The sequence below is a fragment of the Sorex fumeus genome, unplaced genomic scaffold (assembly GCF_029834395.1).
Source record: "Sorex fumeus unplaced genomic scaffold, SorFum_2.1 ptg000015l, whole genome shotgun sequence".
Lineage (NCBI taxonomy): Eukaryota > Metazoa > Chordata > Mammalia > Eulipotyphla > Soricidae > Sorex > Sorex fumeus.
Genome location: NW_026606072.1, coordinates 18,672,450 through 18,689,220, shown reverse-complemented (window position 1 = coordinate 18,689,220; position 16,771 = coordinate 18,672,450). Strand labels below are relative to the sequence as shown.

The following is a 16,771-nucleotide window of genomic DNA, read 5'->3' as shown; positions in this document are numbered from 1 at the left end:
CTCACGGGATGCGAGTGGAACTGGCCCTTTCCTTCCCGTCCCAATGGGACCCCAAGTCACCACCCACAAACGGCCTGTCTCCTGATCAAGCCACTTAATGGCCATGATCCCAGAGACTCAGAAACAAATCTCGAAACCCAGTGGCTTTTGGCAGAAATGCATCCGGAACCCACAGTTGGTTAGCAGCTCTGGGCCAACCCAGGTGGGAATAGGTTTCATGCCTTGGCCTGATTCCCCTGGCAGCCCGGTGGCCGCCATCCTCCAGAGTCCACTGAACAGTCAGGTTTGGGCCCTCATGGGATGGGGGTGGACCCGGCCCTTTCCTCCCCGTCCCAACAAGACCCCAAGTCACCAACCATGAATGGCCTCTCTGGCTCCTGAGTAAGCCGCTTAACGGCGATTATCCCAGATACTCAGGAACAAATCTTGGAACCCAGCAGGTTTTGGCAGAAACCCCTCCAGATTTAATGGTTAAAATTTTGGAATTTCAAAATCGCGTGGTCACTGCTGCAGCCACGCGACATCATATGTTATTCATAACCAGCAATAGAAAGCAAATTGTCTACTGTTGCCTTTTCGGCAGATCTGAGTGTTGGGGTAAAATCCCAAATAATATTGGTGGGCGTGGTGTCAAAATATCAAATGTAATCAAAGTAGAGAGAGTAATGTGGAAATCATCTGCCCCACAGGTAGGGGGAGGGTGTGAGGGTGTAGGATGGGGGTAGACTGGGGTTTTTGGTGGTGGAGAATGGGCCCTGGTGAAGGTACGGGTGTTTCATTGTATGACCGAGACTTAGACCTGAAAGCTTTGTAACTGCTCTCACAGTGATTCAATAAATAAAATTAAAAAAAATTGTAAGGTGCAGTTCATGCCCAATTCAATCAGCCTAATCAGTGGATGAATAAACAGCAGTACTCCTACATGCTGAAAGTAGGCTATAGACCGAACATGATTGCCACTCAATTCCTCTTTTGTAAACCACAGCACCCGAAAGGAGAGAGAGAACAAAAGGGAATGCCCTGCCACAGAGGCAGGGTGGGATGGGGGGGATGAGGGGTAGGAGGGATACTGGGATCCGTGGCGGTGGAAAATGGGCACTGGTGGAGGGATGAGTGCTTGATCACTGTATAACTGAAACCCAAGGCAAAAATTTGTAAGTCTACAACTGTACCTCATGGTGTTTCACTAATAAATTTTTTTTAAAAAAATGTTCTTAAATAGAAGACAGGCTACAGTTCAGGGAAAAGCATTGGTATAGAGAACAGACCTCAACCGCATAGGATTTCAGTTTCACTTCCAGAGCTTGTGCTAGTTTCCTTCTCTGAGCTAGCGAATGGCTCATCGCTCTGTCACTGAAATCCAGACACCTTCCATCCCAGGAATACTTGAGTAAACACAAGTATTGAAGATTTAACATTGAGGCCTGAGAGGTAACGCAGTGGGGGTAGGTTGTCTGCCTTGCACGCAGCTGACCCAGGTTCAACCCTGGGTATCCCATATGGTTCCTTGAACTTGCCACAAGTGATCCCTGAGCAGAGCCAGGACTAAAGCCTGTGCATCGCCAGATGTGGCACAAAACCAAAAACAAAAAATGATTCAACACTCACCTGCCCTCCTTAACTTTATGTGCATCCCCTCGGCATACAAAATTTTCAATGTAACCTTCACTGCAGTTGATTTTTGACCAATCTGGGTCACAAACATATAAAAAGTGAGGCCTTAGTCTGCCTATTGAATATTTGGCAATGTCAGTCAGAGACTGACTACAAGCCGCACCAAATAAAAATGTTCCAATGGCTTTGTAAATAGTGGCCACATAGTTATTCCTGACAAAGGAATTTGAATGCAGGTGATTAAAGTAGACACTTAGGGATTCTCCAATAATCATCTGGAAAAAAAAAGAAAAAGAAAAAATATGTTAAAGTAGCAACCTGGCATTTCATTGTATTTAAGTATAACTGACATGTAATATTACATTAGTTTCATTCAAATAATCATCATATCTGTACACAGTGCAAATTTATTATTGCTATTAATACATCCAGTTAACACTGTCATCATAGTTATGTTTTTCCTTATAGTGAGAATATCTACACTTAGTAATTTGCAATATGCAATATTAACTGTAGTGGAGAATGCTATATCCCCGTCTCATTCACTTTAAAACCAGAAATTTGGGATAAGAGAAACAGTACAGCAGGAAAAATATTTGCCTTGCATGTGGTTAACCCATGTTCGATCCTTGGCACCCCGTATGTCCCCTAAGCACTGCTGGGAGTGATCCCTAAGCACAGAGCCAGGAGTAATCCTGAAACAAAAATGGTTGTAGCCCAAAAATTAAAATTAAAAAGCTGATAAAAAAGGAAAAAAGTCGAAAAGGTTTACAGTTTTTGACAACCCCTTCACCCATTTGCCTATCTAAAATGCAATCAGTCAATTTAAAGTAAAAAAACAAAGGAAGATGATAAATTACAATAAAATCTGTTTTAAAATATCTGCCTTTCTTTTACCAACGAAAACCAATGAGTGATAAAAATACTTAGGTTAGGGACTGGAGTGATAGCACAGCGGGTAGGGTAGACTTGCATGCGGCCGACCTGCCAGGAGTAATTCCTGAGTGCAGAGCCAGCAGTAACCCCTGTGCATTGCCGGGTGTGACCCAAAAAAGCAAACAAACAAACAAAAAACCCTTAGGTTATAAATCACAAAAAAGATAACCGAAGGTACTGCTTACAAAGCAATGGGAAATAAAAAGCAGTACTCCTACATTGTAGCACTGTAGCACTGTCCTACCATTGTTCATTTATTTGCTCGAGTGGTCCAGTAACGTCTCCATTCTGAGACTTGTTTCTGTGTTTGGCATGTTGAATACATCACGGGTAGCTTGCCAGGCTTTGCCATGCGGGCAAGATACTCTTGGTAGCTTGCCGGGTGCTCCGAGAGGGGCGGAGGAATCGAACCTGGCTCGGCTGTGCTGGCTGCATGCAAGGCAACCACCCTACCGCTGTGCTATCACTCCTACATTAAAAAAAAAATGGTAGAGGGCGGGAGCAATAGTTCAGTGGGTAGGGCAATGGCCTTGCTCGTGCGGGTATCAATCCCCGGAATCCCATATGGTCCCCCAAGCACCGCCAGGAGTAATTCCTGAGCATCGCTGGGTGTGACCCAAAAAGAAAAAAAAATGGAAATCTTGATGGGAGAAAAAAAATCTCATTTCTTTTGTATTTAAATATTACTAAGCTTTAATAAGTTAAGCAGTGGTGATTAAGCAGTGGTGATTATAAAGGATAAAAGCAATGGGTTTTTTAAAAATTAGTTTTCCAGTTAGAATATCCCTTACATAAAATTTTTCTGACAGTCTTAATTCTTATCAAGCATTTCTCTCAATTAAAAATACACACTGTATATAAAAGAGTGGAAAGGCTTCAGGAAGTAAATAATATGACATTTACTTCAGGAAGTAAATATCTTTTATGACATTCAGGAAAAAGGGGCCAAGGACAGACTGATGAACAGTGACAGGACCTATCAGTCCCTCTGCAGGAGACTGTCACAGGTTCATTAACAGTCCGTCCATACATATATCTTATTCTATCCATTCCAAGAAAAGATTTCAACTCTCCTAGTTTCATTTTTTTTTTTTTGCCGATTTTTGCAGAATTAGATCTTTCCTAAATTCTGAAGAGTTGAATACATAAGCACACACCAATACGGCAAACTGAACTGCCTAACAAAATTTCCAGATACTTTCTAAGTTCACAGACCAACATCCTGCTACACTGAAAGAATACTGAATAGCAACACTATTTTAAAAATTAGATAAACTGATATCTGGTTGCTAACTTATGTTGAGGTGAAGAGAATACAAGTGACAGAGTTTTACTTGAGATGCACCTAGTTTGGGGTGGAGAGAGAGCTCAACTTGCTGTGGCTCACGCTATGCATGCTGGGGCCTGTACTTAATCCCTGGCATGACTGGGGTCCCCTTTAGCAGAGAGCAATCCCCAAGCACCTCAGGTATGGTCCAAAAATCGAACCCTCCCTCCAAAAGTAGACAGTGTTAAACACTAATTTTCAGAATTCATCTTATTAGACAAAAATCATCTTATCAAGCATTCATACATTTCAATTTAGTCAGAATTAATTGTTTCCAGCATGAGTCTTACCCTAAGATGAAAATAATGGATGCCTCTTAAAAGGAAACTTAAAAAAAAAAATCTTTCCTCACCCGGCTCAGCGGTTCCTAGAATTCCATAATTAAAGTTTTAAAACTCTAACAATGAGGCCCGGGGAAAATGTACAAAGGGCTAGAGATCATGTTTTACATGCACAAGGCCCAGGTTTGCTCCCCAGCAAGTCTCCATCCCCTAAGGACTGCTGGGAATGACATAGCCATCCCTCCCAAGTCCCACACCAGAGTAGCTCCCAAGCATGAGGCGTGGTCCCAAAACAAAACTCTCGGGGCCTGAGAGATAGTATAGCAGGTCGGGTGCTTGCACTGCACATGGCTGACTCCGGGTGTGATTCCCCAGCACCCAATATGGTCGCACAAGCCCTTCCAGGAGTGATCCTTGAGCACAGAGCCAGGAGTACGCCCTGAGCACTACTCTGTGTGGCCCCAAAACAAACACGCACACATACACACACACATACATTAAAAAACAAAAACAAACTGACAGCTGTATCATGAATTCTAGAAAAGCAGAAATGAAATTCTGTTGTTTTGAAATTACATCCAGGGAGTCCTCCATCTTTAATCCCCAGAGTGCTGTTTTAGCCAGATGGACAGAGTGTTGTGAGCTTGTTCAGTGGGAGAACCAGTGAATCATCCAGTGAAACCACACATTTCTGTGGGTAGAAAGATGTGAGCAATTAAAGATACCTCTCTGAAATACTTTTAAAAGAACCTAATCAAGTCTAAGATTCTCAAATGGTAAAGCTGAATGGAAGTGTTGGTAACTTTGGTGACAAAAGTTGGAGATACCACTGTGCCACTTAATGAGTCTGAATCCCAGTGTAATTGCTTGGCCACATGTTGATTTCTCACCTCACTCACAGTACCCTAAGTAACAAGAAGCACTGTTGGCCCCTGAAGTCTGTAAAAGGATCTTCAGAATTTCTTCATGAATAAGATATTTAGACTGTTGAATAAAGGGCCCGAGAGATTGCTTAATGGGGAGAGCACATGCTTTGTAAGCATAAGTGGAGGCCCAGTTTAATCCTTAGCACCACATGTCCCCCCCCTTCCACACACACACACTGCTGATTATGGTTTTTTTAAAAAAAAAAAAGAATAAGCAAACAGCTGTAGAATACCCAAATTAGTAGAAAAATCTGCTGAGTAGCCAAATCTGCTGATGTATATCCAATAACTCTAATTCTGAAACAAATATCCAGGGTTAGGGGTCAAGTCCAGCTCAGCTGAGTGCTCTCAGCTCAAGGTTTCTTAGAAAATTGCCCTCAAGCTATTGAGTAGGGCTGTGGTTTCATCTAACAGCTTATTAGGTGATGGTGCTGGTTTCTCTGAGGCTCTCTCTAGTGACTGATAGGTCTCAATTACTTGGCAGTTGGGCTTTTTGTTGTTGTTGGATTTGAGGGCCACACCCAGCAGTGCTCAGGGCTTACTCCTGACTCTGTGCTCAAGGATCACTCCTGGCAGGCTCAGGAAACCATATAGGGTGCAGGGGATAGTGTCTGGGCTGACCACGTGCCAGGCAAGCACCCTACCAACTGAACTATCATCTATAACACAGAAGTTGGTATTCCCCTGGGGCAGTGATAGAAAAGACAGAGAATCTGGAACAGAAGTCAACTTTCTCCTATGTTATCTCAAAAGTAATATGTCACTTGGCCACACACTATTCATCGAAGTGGTCCAGGGCTGGAGAAATAGCACGGAGGTTCTATGGCACTTGCCTTGCATATGGCTGATCCCAGTACCATCCCTGGAACTGCATGGTGCCCAAAGCACCACAGAGCCTCCAAGCACTACTGGGCGAGGCCAAAAGCAAAGAAAGAAAGAAAGAAAGAAAGAAAGAAAGAAAGAAAGAAAGAGAGAGAAAGGAAAGGAAGAGAGAGAGAGAAAGAGGGAAAGAGAGAAAGAGGGAAAGAGAAAAAGAGAAGTATAAAGGGGAAGAGAGATGGCACAGGTTTGCCTATGACAGCGTCATTATGTAGGGTGTCATTATGTTGCCAGTGACTTGTCGAATGAAGAACAAGGGAGGCAGATTCAGGAAAAGACTGCTCCCACCTCTGCTCAAGCCACCTCAGCCACCAGTGCTTGATGAAATGCCTGGTGTGGGTCAAGACTGGTAAAATCTGCGATGGCACGGACATTCACGTTCTGCCAGCCTCACGAGGCAGCCATCAAGCTGTGCCTGGAGTCCACTTGTTCTGCTCGGTGTGGGAGATGATTCCTACCACTTGATTCCTCAGGGAGCTGTGGACTCAAGGTGAGGAACTGCTCTTTGCAGGAGAGGAAAGTCAGTCCTGACTTCGACACAGGCTTTTGGGTCTATCGCCTTCCCTCACTGAAAAGATTTTCAGAGGGAAGTGAAATATTGTAGCTGGTAGGTTTTACTGAAACTTCTTTAGAAAGATGTGAGGGGAGAGAGAAAATACAAGAGAGATTCTACATGTTCGAGAGAGAATGCAGGCTTCTCTAGAGCAGAAATAAGCAAGCAACAAGACCTGGAGACAAGCAAGTGGGGCATGTGTTCAAGGGAGAATACAGGCTGGAAGAGCAAGCTGAAATTGTTCTTGAATAGAAAGTTGGTATCTAAAAGCAAAGTAGATGATGGTCAATAAATTTTAACTGAAGATGCTCTCTTGGGCAAGTGGTAAACACTCTTAGCTGAAATACTTTAAAAGCCCCACAGGAATGTACTCCTCCTGTAAATTATTTCATTAGATTCTTTCCCCTGAAAACAGGAGTAATAGAAAAGATAAACCATATGTACTCTTAGGGACATTATACTTTTACAATTTCCACATATACTTCCACACTGGATCACCGGGATGCCTTCAGTGGCCTTGTAATAAAGGATACATGGTCCCAGAGGCTGTTAAAGTGTTCCAGCAAATGTCTGGACTACTCAGATTTCTCTGTTGCATTATGGAACTGATCTTTGATACTATAGGATATAAGCTAATCAAGCCACAGCTGGAGCAGATGACACCTGCACATCTTACAGCTATACCTATATAAGCTCTTAGCTATTTTTCAGAAATAAGACTTCACTTTTGTGAGTCTGTCTAGTCATAATGCACATCATTTAGAACCACCCAAACTAAGTCTGGTTTTGGCCACTGCTGCTAGTAAGTCAGCTGACCGGGAGCATTTGGAGAGCACTGCGCACAGACTGAAGGGGACCCATGAAGTAGTGTAAGGCAAAAACCTAACTCTTAGTACTGGAGAAATGTGGGACATGAAAGCTGACGATTCTAGGTCAACTTGTATCATCTTTAGTATGTACTCCATCCTAAGTCAATTCTCGATTTAAGATAGGACTGTTTCTGTGTTTTGCCTGTACAGGACAGTCAAATCTTTTTGTCTGGCACCTTATCTTTCTCGTCGACTCATTTATGCCAATTCATAGTTTTTGGTGTAGTCCACATTTTAGCTAACTTGTGGTCTCATCTTTGAGCTGGAGTGACTTGTCACTGCTATTTACTGAGAATCTAAAGACAGAATAATTATCAAAGAACTAATGAAATGGTGGGGGAGTAAAACAATGTATTATTAAAGATCAAAGCAAATACTTATCTGTCAGTGTGACTCATTTACAGCATATTCCTCACTATCTTCTTTATATCTATATCCTCTAACCAAAGTGACTTTTATATATCCCTTCCACATCACAACACTTATGTGTCTTCTGATCAAAGATCATCCTTCTCAAAAAATAGCCTAAAACCACTGGAAAGTTTAATCCTTCTTAAACATCTTTAACTCCAATCTCTTTATTCTCCTGAATCTCTCTTGAAGTCAGATGGTGTCATTAAATCATATTTTTAACCATCCTCATCATTTTAACTTCTCAGTACTATTTTACATTACTAACCATTTTCTCCTCACTGAAATTCTCCCTTGCCCTCTGAGAAACGTTATTAGTTCTTTACCAGGTTTCCTCAATCACTAATATATGTGTGGATAGTGTGCAAGTCACAACAGAGGCATAATAGAAAATTTGAATCATACTGGCTCAATAAATGATTTGATTTCTGGTTAAAAAAATTTACACAGACACAGGCCAAACTAAGTGCTACCTGAAAGTTGTGTTAATGAATAGAAGTACTTTAGGAAGGGCCAGAAAGAAAGTACAATGGACACATGCCTTGCATGAGGCAGACCCAGGTTCAACCCCCATCATCCTATATGGTTCCCCCAAGCTTGCTAGGAGTAATTCCTAAGGGCAGATCCAGGAGCAACCCCTGAGCATCACTGGGTGGGGCCCCAAAACCAAATAAAAAAACAAATAAAATTTATTTTAGGAGCTGGAGAGAGAATGCAGGGGTTAAGGCACTTGCCTTGCCTTAACCCTAATTTGATCCCTGACACCACAACCCTGAGCCCTGATAGGAGTGACTCCTAAGCAAAGAGCCTGAAGTAAGCCCTGAGCAAGGCAGGGTATGGTCCAAAAACCAAAAAAAAAAAAAAATCTTAAATTAGTGCATAAATTAGTGCAACAAGTTTTGGCTGAGAGCTTTGCTGGGGCCTCCCCTGCTGCAGCAGGCTGTGCAGTACACTGGGAGGCCTGGTAGCTAGTGGTTGCCTGGTTACCGCCTTCCAGACAAGCTTCTCCTCTATAGCACCTGACACATAAAGAAAAGTAGACTTCAAAGTCAAGTACATTTGTAGCGAAGTTTGCTTCAGCACTTGAATCCGATTGGAAATTAGCTGCTATCTGCAACTAAGAGTCCCACTAAAAAAATTTATGTTGACACACTAATCTGTCAGAACCAGACAGACTTCAAAAAATAGGCCTGCAATGACTGCCTCTTTAATGGAAGAATCACAGACTTGGCTGGCTTCCTTCTGGTAGCAGAACCTCAGCATAAAGGTTCTCTAGGTTTCCTAAGACTTCTTGGTACTGCAGAAGTCCCTGACATGACAGCACAGTTTCTTTCTTCACTTTGACCCTAGTCCCTATAACCTCTGATGCTCCATGGCAGGCAGCAAAGATAGCAAATACCAGAAACTATTTCAGCTTTCAAGAAGCTCAGTTTTGTGAAACAAACATTCACATAATAATATTTCCTTTTACTAGTTATAAGCTCCACAAATTATGGGTTATCTTTTAGTGCCAAGAAGAAGTTGTGTTCCTTCTTGAATGAGATATTAATTACACCATGTAAGAAATGGTATTTTAAAAGTAAATTCCTTATATACATATAATTATCATCTTGTTCTAGATCCTGCAGAGGACCACATTTGTACTTTTAACTAGCAGAAATCTCTTTTTGTTGTTTTGTTTGGGGCAATATCAGCAGTGATCAGGGGTTACTCCTAGAGCATGTTTGGGGGTCACTCCTGTTGGTCATACAGTGCCAAGTATAGAACAACCCAGGCATCCTGCATGCAAATTATGTGCTCCAGTCCTTTAAGCTGTTTACCTGGCCCTATACAAAATATGATTTAAGTTACAAGCTATGGAGCATAAAATCATTTCATTTAAATCATGGATCTCTAGGTGAAAACCTGAAAAGATTACCTATGTTACTAAGTAGCTATGTTACTCTTGACTTTCAGTGAAGCTGTTTTGTTTTCACAGTTTATATATGAACTTGGAGCTTTCTCTCTTATTTCTGAGCGCGTTCATGCCAGTCCACAGATGTACAAAAGTTGAAACAGGCTAAGTGATGTCTCAACATTTGCTGACAAATTTTCTTTTCTAGAACCCAGGAACTAGAAAGAAGGTACATACACAGCTACAATAAAATATAAATAATATCTCAGGCATATATTATGCTAGAAATATACTTAGCATGATTGTATGATTACTGAAAAGTAAAACACAGCTCCAAAATTTACAATGACTTTTCAGCAAAGATTAACATAAAACATGAACATTTTTAACTCTTTTGACCTCTTAAAAATAGCTGAAATGATCTTCAAGTAATACCATCAACTATAGGTTTTAAAGGAAAAAAACATTGTTTTGGAGGATTATACATTCAATCATTAACAGATTAACACAAAATTAAGTCAACTGTCCAAAAGTGAGAAACTTGGAAAAGTGGATTTAACTTACAACGATAATACTGAATGGAATGACTATTCCACCTAATAACGCATAAGATATGGTGTCTTCTTTGTAAGGGTACTTGATGGAATCATCATTACAGAATAATCCTCGTTGGAAGGGGGTATGCCTTGAAGTAAGAATTGCAAAAGGCAATCCAGCTAGTAAAGGGAATAAATGAAAATATCATTAAAAAATAACACAATTTATCAATGGCAATAATAATTCCAGAGACTGAGCTTTAAAATGCATTTGCTGTGAAAATGAGAGCACATGTTAAAAGGCAATGCAGCAATGCATGCAACAGAATTCAGAAAGGTGACAGCTTAGGGTAAAGATCATTTTCTATAGGAAACAAGGCTTCCAAATCCTCTACTAATCAACTGAACCAAAAGCATCATTTTGCTTTTGTTTCTACCAAAAAGCACTAAGTTTAAAAGGAGAAAAAAATTCTTTTCATGATCTTGTCATTTAATCATAGGACTTTCAACATTATTTTTAAACCAATGTATTGGGCAGCATTTGCTTCCAAAGGCAAAAGAGCATTCTGCCATTCCCCATTTTGCCAGTCACTACTAATTTTTTTACTCCCGCATCAGATGGGTAATGTGTCAAGTGCATAACAAGATTTAAGGGAAGCACATGTCACACAAGCATGTGAACACCCAATCACCATACTTATAAACCGGAAAGGGATCCTCACTACTACATTTACACTGGTCACGGTCACTAGCTATCAGAGTGCCTAAAGAAAGCTTGATGTACTCATTTCTGTACTGATGACAATCAGTGTAAAAAGAACTGTGTGAAAAAGGAGTCCAAACTTAAACCAACTTTCTTAAAAAAAAATTGGGCTGTAAAAGCAAAACAACACCTAGAGGACAGCTCTGTTTTCATTATCAGTTCTTTCCCCATAAAGATCATTTCTTACACTCTCCTAAAATGTTTCCATTTTACTTAAGTGTAATGTTAATTTTTTAAATTTTGAAAATTCAATTCTCCTTTAGTGAATTTGCCATGTGAATATTGCAGCATACTGACTAATACCACTGTTTGAAAGAGTTTAGCAGACACCTTCAACGTGAGGGCAGCCTAGCCTTTCCCAAGTAGGGAAGGTATTCTCCTGAAGAGATATATCCTCCCAGTAGTTCTATTGTTCTTTTGAAGCACCAAGGTTTGAGGATCATTACAGTTCTTAATTGTTCTACTAAAGTCCCAAAGACCAACTGATAACCAAACCCTTGGCCCTCTGCCTGAGCACATTTACCACAAATACAAACTCTGCTCCATTTAAAGAGGCAAAATGAGGACCCTGTGCATGCTGCTCCACCATCCAGATGAGCTTGCCTCCGGCTGACATCACTTGGCCTGTTCTGAAACTGAAGGCCGAGTCCCATCCCTACTGGGTGGGTCCCAGCAGCCTCCAACAACACACCTGTGCCCACACCACAGCTCTTTCCTGACCTTCTGCCTCTGCTGCTCCATCACCCCAGTTATTCTTTGGTCATTCTATAAGAAAGAGCAGAGAAGACAGAGCAATCTCCAGCTTAACCCTTCAGCATCCTCCGGGTGGGTTAACTACAAAGACTTATCACCAGCACAGCAAGAATCTGTTGGAAAATCAATTGGTGTGTGAATGAGTGGGTTGAAATTAGAGGCAGGTGCTTTACCTCTTATAAAACCTCTCTAATCCCAGGGCTGTTTTTAAAGTTATACTAGAGTTGCCTACATCTCTTAGCTGAATTCAGATTGTCCTCTCATTCACCAAAATGGTTTCAATCAGTGGAAGGGGATGAAATATGCAAATCTTTAAATATGAATACCAAATTGTAATACAAACCATTTGTATCTTTCAGAACATACTGTGGAAGTGAACATTCAGAGTTGTGATTTCCACTGTTGCCTGCCATGTACAGATACTAAACACTCCAGTTTGACCAAATCTAACCCAAGGAGAAAATTCACTTTTTATTTACCAAGAATCACGGCTTCTATAACTAATTTTACTTGTAAGAACTCTATATATAATATAAACTTTCAGTTCCACTGTTTACTTCTGAACTTAATTTTTAAATGACCATTTTCTTCTTTTGAAATTAAAAAAAGAGACTTTTATTACAGAAAACAACATATAAATAATTTAGCACCCAAATCAGTTTTTCTCAGGAAAACTTCATATTGATAGTGACAAAGGTCCTTTCATATGTTCTCAACAAGCATTAAGTATTTTCCTTTTAAACACAAAAGTTGCTTTAGAAATTAATTTTATATTTGGGGGGAAGCTTACGGGTAAATTTTAGGATGAGAGAAAGAAAATAAAATTACAGAGACATCGTTTTATGAAAGATGAATATTAAAGTGAGAAAATATTATGTGAATGCACTGCACAAGAGATTCTACCAGGAAAACAAAGTTGAATATGACATAGTACTAAATTGTATCAGAAAATAAACTGAGATCCAAAGAGCGAAGAGATAAGAGTTAAAGAGAACTGGTAATGTCTCAATTTGCAAAAAAGCCGAGGAGCCAGAGGAGGACAGATAAGACAGAAATCTGAAGGTGTCAGATAAGACAGAAATCTGGGGCTAGAAAGAATCTCTAAAGTCAGAGAGGTCTAAGAAATTGTGCAGAAGTGGAAAGTGGAGGGAGTGGAGGGTAGACCATAGACAACAGCAGTGTGAGAAAGGGAGGAACAGAATAAGAAGATCCACTGAGGCAGACTAATGAGCAGAGGACAGTGACATGGCTAAAGCCAAGTTCAGAGACAGCATTTGAGAAAGTAACAACTGGACACAGGGACCAAGGGGTTTTTAACTGCTTATACTGGGGGTGGGGGAGAGAAGGGGAAACCAGACCAGAGGTTTCAGTAACACCTGATTAGAAAATAACCATTAATCTACCACAAACGTATACTGTTCCTTGAAGAATTTGAAAGAGCATCCCACTGAAAGTCTTTAAAAAATGTATAAGTTCACAACAATTAACACTTGTGCTCTCTCATAAAAGTCCATGAGATGTAGTTTCACATCGATACCATTGCCCAGTGCCAGTTCATTTTCACTAATCAACTAAACCTGAACGTAGATCCCCACAGGTGGGAAGAAGACCAACTGTCATTTGTACATGGGCCCTACTTAACATTTAAAAAGATAAATTGGTCCAGATTTCTGCTCTGGGATTTTAGAATTGGAACAAAAATTAGCTTGATGAGAGCTGCAAATAGCACTGGATCATCTTATGGAAAGGCTGATGAAGAGACTGAGAAAAAAGTAGGCCTGCAGAAAAACTACAAGGGACCAGCCTAACCTTAAAAGTGAGAAATTAAGATTACAATACTGTTCTCTATTGCTAAAAGGTCTCACTGATCTTACTGGTCTAGGGTTATTACAAATATTCCTTTCAGCAAAACCCAGTATTACTTAAGTCAGAAAGGAACTGTACTCCCTGTACCAAGAGGGCCATAACAAAGGGAAAAACCCTTATTTTGATAACATGTGCATTACTACCAATTTTTATTGGTAGTAATACTGCTATAGCAAACATTTTCAAACACCAACCATCATGTTTACACTTATATTTCCTCAGAGTACGTGTCATAAGGAAATATAAGTCAAAAGATGTGTGTGTGTCTGTTCTTGAAAAACTTCACCAGAGAAGTTATTTTACTCCACATAGCCACAATGTACAGAAGTATGGAGAAATGTAAAATTTAAAATGTGAAATGCCATTTTCCCTTCCCTTCAATGACCATATTGCTGGAGTAGGCAATATATGATGTAAGTGGTTTACACACTGGCTTACATCAATGTTTATGACATCAATCCATGTTGCAACATGCAATTTGTTCTGTCTTATTGCTTAATAATAACCCACTGCACATACATATACTGCAATTTTGCTTATTGGTTCACCAGTTTTTATCTACTATGCATAATGCTACTACAGAGAGTAATATATGGCTCTGATAGATAAATATTTTTATTTCTAATGAGTAAGTAGGAGTGGAATGGCTGGGTTTCATAGTTTATATTTAACCCTTTTTTTATTTTTGGGTCATACCCAGCGATGCTCAGGAGTTACTCCTGGCTCTGCACTCAGGAATTACTTCTGGCAGTGCTTGGGGGACTATATGGGATGCCGGGGATTGAACTCGGGTCGGTCACGTGCAAGGCAAACGCCCTACCCGCTGTACTACTGCTCCGGCCCTATATTTAACTTTTAAAGAAATTTACACTTTTTTTTAAAAATGGCTGTGCCATTTTTGGGGGGGTACCACATTCTGCTTCTTAATAAACCCCTGTGGCTAGTCATATTAACCGATTTAATAAGATTCTTGGGGAAAGGAAGATAGCTCTAAAAGCTGAAGATGTACTTTACACGTGGGCTCTTTGGGTTCAATTCCCAGCACACATGGCCAAAAAGTGGCCCCCGAGTACTGCCAGTTAGGGTTCAAAAATAAATGAAAACAAAATTCTGTGTAAACTCATCTTCATACACACAAATAATAATGAACTCCACCAGTGAATATTTATAAAGACCCAAAAGCGAATGTGATGTGGTAACTCACTGCTTCCACAAACCAAAGACCACAACATAGCCATCCTTTCCCAGAGACAGGAAAAGACAAATAACATGATCACACAAAATCACCTTTTAAACTCTTCTTACACAAACACAGATAATGAAACTATAATATACATGTTACCAAATATATCAGAAAGATTGGTGGTAGTATATTCAGCAAAACTGGAAAATTATGCTTTAAGTTCTTCTTTACATTTGAAGGGAACTCTTCTATTAGTTACACAAATAATACTTTAAAGATCACCCATGGAGTATCATACATTGATAATTTGCATCTTTTCATTTAAGAACATGATTCCATGTGGATATAAAATTTATCAGAGTATCAGACAACCACATGATGGCCCTCAGCTCTACCAGGTATATCCAGAGAGGCTCCCCAAGCATCACAGGGAGTGGCCATAAAAGCCTTCTGAGTAATACCAAAGTGGTACTGGTGGGTCCCAGTTCCTTCCTTGGGCCCTAGTATTAAACCATCTAGCCAGTTGACTAAGTATTACTGAGAGTGGCTTCTAGGATGCACACCTTGGGAGGCAAAAAAAAATTTTTTTTGTTTATTAGATGCCCAGGAAAGTGGCAACATGTATGGAGTTCACAAGTAGAAAACCATGAAGAGACACACTACTTCAGGGAGAATAGTAATCAGCACAAGCCTATAAAATCCTGTCACAAAAATATCAGATGCCACATCTTAAAAATGTCCAAAAGGATTAAAAGCCACTCCGTGGCATAATGACAGAACAAAATTCCTACCAGAGATGCTGTACGTTTATGAGCCATCTCAGCCATCACATTCTATTCCTAATACTAAAATTGAAAAGGAAAAGATGGAAGAAGTCTTTTTTTAAATTTTTAAATTTTTATTAGTGAGACACCATGAGGTACAGCTGCAGACTTACAAATTTTTGTGCTTGGGTTTCAATTATACAATGATCAAACACCCATCCCTCCACCAGTGCCCATTTCCCACCACCATGGATCCCAGTATCCCTCCCACCCCCCACCCACCCCCCACCTCACCCTGCCTCTGTGGCAGGGCATTCCCCTTTGTACTCTCTCTCCTTTCGGGTGTTGTGGTTTGCAAAAGAGGCAATGGGTGGCAATCATGTTTGGTCTATAGTCTACTTTCAGCATGCTTCTCCCATCCTGGGAGGATCCCCCCAACACCCTTTATTTGGTGCTCCCTTCTCTCTCTGAGCTCCCTTTTCCCCTAGCATGTGTGGCTGGCCTCCAAGCCATGGAGCAAACAAAATGGGAGACTAACACCCAAGAATGGCCGAGATTAGTACCAAGAAACCTTTTCTTTTTTTAATTTCAAAGTCCTGAGTTTGAGAGAGTGATGACACACAGGTAGTTGGAAGTCCAACTGGAAGTAATACTGTGCCTCAATAGTCAAAGCATATCGACATAACAGAATACTACTCGGCAAAAAAAAAATCTACTAATACATTTAACATTATGAATAAAACTCAAGGGCATAATTCTAATAAGCAAAGGGGGTAAATACAAATCACTCCAAAATAATGAAGGTCCTTGACAAAATTATTGTAATGGAGAATAGGGGTGGTCAAGATTAGGGTTCGGAAGAGAGTAATGACTATAGAAATGATGAAAAAGTTCCTCTGGGGGTGATTCCTGGCCATAATAGTAGCCACATGAATAAATCTTTACATGTGATAAATCTGAAAAAATAAGATAAACAGGAAAAGCATGCATTGTCTGGCTCACTAGCTTAGTTGGTGGAACACGACAAAAGAGGGGATGTAAAAATCCAGCACCACGATGTAGCACTAATGACAGATTACAAGCTCTGCATGTGCCAAACCCGGGATTGGAAGCCTACAATATGGGGAATACCCTTCCCCACTACCCCCCACACTCTGGTGCAGAACTATTCACTCTCGAACAATTCTCAAATGCTCAGGCCTAGTAACCCCAGGTC

General features: G+C 40.5%; 1 protein-coding gene and 1 non-coding gene across 3 annotated transcripts in view; both read right to left on the bottom strand.

Annotated features, from left to right (window-relative positions):
- The window catches only part of PLPP1 (phospholipid phosphatase 1), a 72,290-nt gene that overhangs the window by 15,847 nt on the left and 39,672 nt on the right, over positions 1-16,771 (bottom strand). The window contains exons 2-3 of one of the 2 annotated variants that reach the window (XM_056112047.1): positions 10,255-10,406; positions 1,609-1,889 (exon numbers count right to left, since the gene is read on the bottom strand). In XM_056112047.1, the coding sequence (XP_055968022.1) occupies positions 1,609-1,889; positions 10,255-10,406 (433 nt within the window). The remainder of the gene's footprint in view (positions 1-1,608; positions 1,890-10,254; positions 10,407-16,771) is intronic. The other variant, XM_056112046.1, reaches the window with a different exon arrangement.
- On the bottom strand, positions 10,839-10,942 carry LOC130021491 (small nucleolar RNA U13). Its single transcript, XR_008792187.1, has one exon. It is a non-coding gene; the product is annotated as a small nucleolar RNA U13 (small nucleolar RNA).